General features: G+C 43.6%; 1 protein-coding gene across 1 annotated transcript in view; it reads right to left on the bottom strand.

The window, feature by feature from the left end:
• Rrn3 (RRN3 homolog, RNA polymerase I transcription factor) overlaps window positions 1-2,605 on the bottom strand; it is a 36,919-nt gene that overhangs the window by 26,666 nt on the left and 7,648 nt on the right. Inside the window, exons 4-6 of the mRNA XM_029470738.1 lie at window positions 1,496-1,585; window positions 1,275-1,404; window positions 752-811 (exon numbers count right to left, since the gene is read on the bottom strand). Of these exons, the coding sequence (XP_029326598.1) occupies window positions 752-811; window positions 1,275-1,404; window positions 1,496-1,585 (280 nt within the window). The remainder of the gene's footprint in view (window positions 1-751; window positions 812-1,274; window positions 1,405-1,495; window positions 1,586-2,605) is intronic.

The raw sequence follows: 2,605 nt of genomic DNA, 5'->3' as shown, positions 1-2,605 counted from the left end.
AAATAAACAAAATAAAATAAGATAAAATAGAGGTGGGGTGGGGTGGGGGTCAGCTGGTAGAGTGCTTGCCTAGCATTCACAAAACACTGAGCTAAAGTTACACCAAACAGACACGGCAGTATATACTATAACCCAGCATTCAGGAGGTAGGGAAATGCAAGTCTTCTTCAGTTACATAAGCTCAAGACTAGTTCTGGGATACATAAGGCCCTGTCTCCACTGCAGGTTGGGGAGTGTTATTTATTTTAGCAATACACTTACTGAGTGGGTGACTGCACAATAGGGATGTGTCAAAGAGTCTAACAAGCTGGGTGTGGTGGTGTACTCTTTTAACCCCAGCACTTTCTCTGTGAATGTGAGGCCAACCTGGTCCACATATGAATTTCAAGACAGGCAGAGCTACATAGTGAGACCCACCCTGTCTCAAAACAAACCAGAGGGGCTGATGAGATGGCTCAGTGGGTAAGAGCACCCGACTGCTCTTCCGAAGGTCCAAAGTTCAAATCCCAGCAACCACATGGTGGCTCACAACCACCCGTAATGAGATATGATGCCCTCTTCTGGTGTGTCTGAAGACAGCTACCGTGTACTTACATATAATAAATAAATAAATAAATAAATAAATAAATAAATAAACAAACAAAACAAACCAGAAAGAATCTGTCAAATCTATCATTTGTCACTGTCTCCCTAAGAGAGTAAGTGGTGAGACTTTTACCATGTAGGACCCATGTTCTAAGATCATACTTACTGTCATCTTCATCATCAGAATCTGAAACATCTATGCCACCTTCCTTGACAATTACTCGGGCTTTGGAAGAAAAAGAAAATTTGTTATTCTATTCTGTCATGGGCATAAACAATGAATAGGTACTTTTCAAGGTTAGAGACATTAAGAGAGCTAGCTCTTCCAGAGGACCGGATTCCCAGCACACATGTGGCAGCTCACAAAGGCCTGTAACTCTAGTTCCGAGGGATCTGACATTCTTGTAGCTTCTCTGTATGTAGGGCACACTACACACATGTAGGAAAAACACTCTCACACATGAACACAGCAAAAATGAAGTTAAGTAAGTCAGGTGACATCCATATGCTTCCTGCCTAGGATACCTTGTGCCATCCCAGGGCTCTGCACAGTAGCAGCCATGAGAGGCACCACATAACCTTAGGCCACGGCTGAGAGCCCAATAGACTACTGTCTAGAATACAGAAGGTAAGGGCAGAGAAAACAAGTGAGAGGTAGGGAAAAGAAAGAAGAAAACCCATTTACTTACGAGGCACAAAATGAGAAGTAATCATGCTGAGACATGGTCTAAGGAAGACAGTCTGTGCTGACACAAGATTACCAAGGAAAGCCAAATACTCCTCCACCACTCTCGGACTTCTATTCAACCAGGGCAATCTCTAGAGATGAAAGAGGAGGATGGTAGAAGGTATACACACTGCTTCCAAAACACTCAATTACCTGCTAGTCAGTGAAATAGAATGTACTTACCAATATGATGTTTATAAGTTGCTCAAAGTCTTTTGTCAAGTACATGACAGAGGAACGAAATTCTAGTAGCCAGTTAATGATCTGGTCATCCTTAAGTAAAAAACAAAGAAAAATCACAAGCTGTCTAGTGTTACAGAAAAGTAATGGATCTACTTTGTACCAATCCTCTATCAATAAAGACTCAGAAAAACAGTTATGTTCCACTAAGATGTGGCAGAGAGGCCGCAGTGTGCACTCCTGTGGTCTCAGCCTGTGAGAAACAGAGGCTGCAAGTTCAAGGCCTGAGCTATATACTAAGTTCCAGAACAACTTAGATTACATACATACTAAATCAAACAAAAGCATGGGAAGGGTTAAGTGCAGGGCACTTGACAGTGCACTTTCCTACCATGCTGAAGTCCCCGGTTTGCTGCCCAGCACTCCTGCACAAGCTTGGTAACCTGAGTCTGACCACCAAAAGCCATGTGAATATGAAAAGAAGCAAGTCTAGGGACTGGGAAGCTGGCTCAGTAGTCAAACGCACTGTGTTTTAGAGAACACAGGATCAATTCCCAGCATCTACACAGTGGTTCACAACCATCTGTAACTTCAGTACAGATAGGATCCAGCACTCTCCCCTGGCTTCTTTAGGCACCAGGCATGTACACTGTGCTCAGATATACACAAAAGGGAAAACATCTATACATAAGAATTAATCATCTGGGCTGGACAGTGGTGGCACACGCCTTTAATCCCAGCACTCGGGAGGCAGAGGCAGGCAGATTTCTAAGTACGAGGCCAGCCTGGTCTACAGAGTGAGTTCCAGGACAGCCAGGGCTACACAGAGAAACCCTGTCTCGAAAAACAAAAAACAAAAACAAAGAATCATCTTTTAAAACTCTTAGTCTACAGTGGTCCTTTGACTTCTACCTGTGCCCACACACAAAAATAAATAAAAAGCTTTTTAATAAAAAGCCAATCAGCTGCCGGGCGTGGTGGCGCACGCCTTTAATCCCAGCACTCAGGAGGCAGAGGCAGGCGAATTTCTGAGTTCGAGGCCAGCCTGGTCTACAAAGTGAATTCCAGGACAGCCATGGCTATACAGAGAAACCCTGTCTTGAAAAAACCAAA

This window comes from Mus caroli, chromosome 16, assembly GCF_900094665.2.
Source record: "Mus caroli chromosome 16, CAROLI_EIJ_v1.1, whole genome shotgun sequence".
NCBI classification, from domain to species: Eukaryota; Metazoa; Chordata; class Mammalia; order Rodentia; family Muridae; genus Mus; species Mus caroli.
This window is presented reverse-complemented; position numbering and strand designations above follow the sequence as displayed.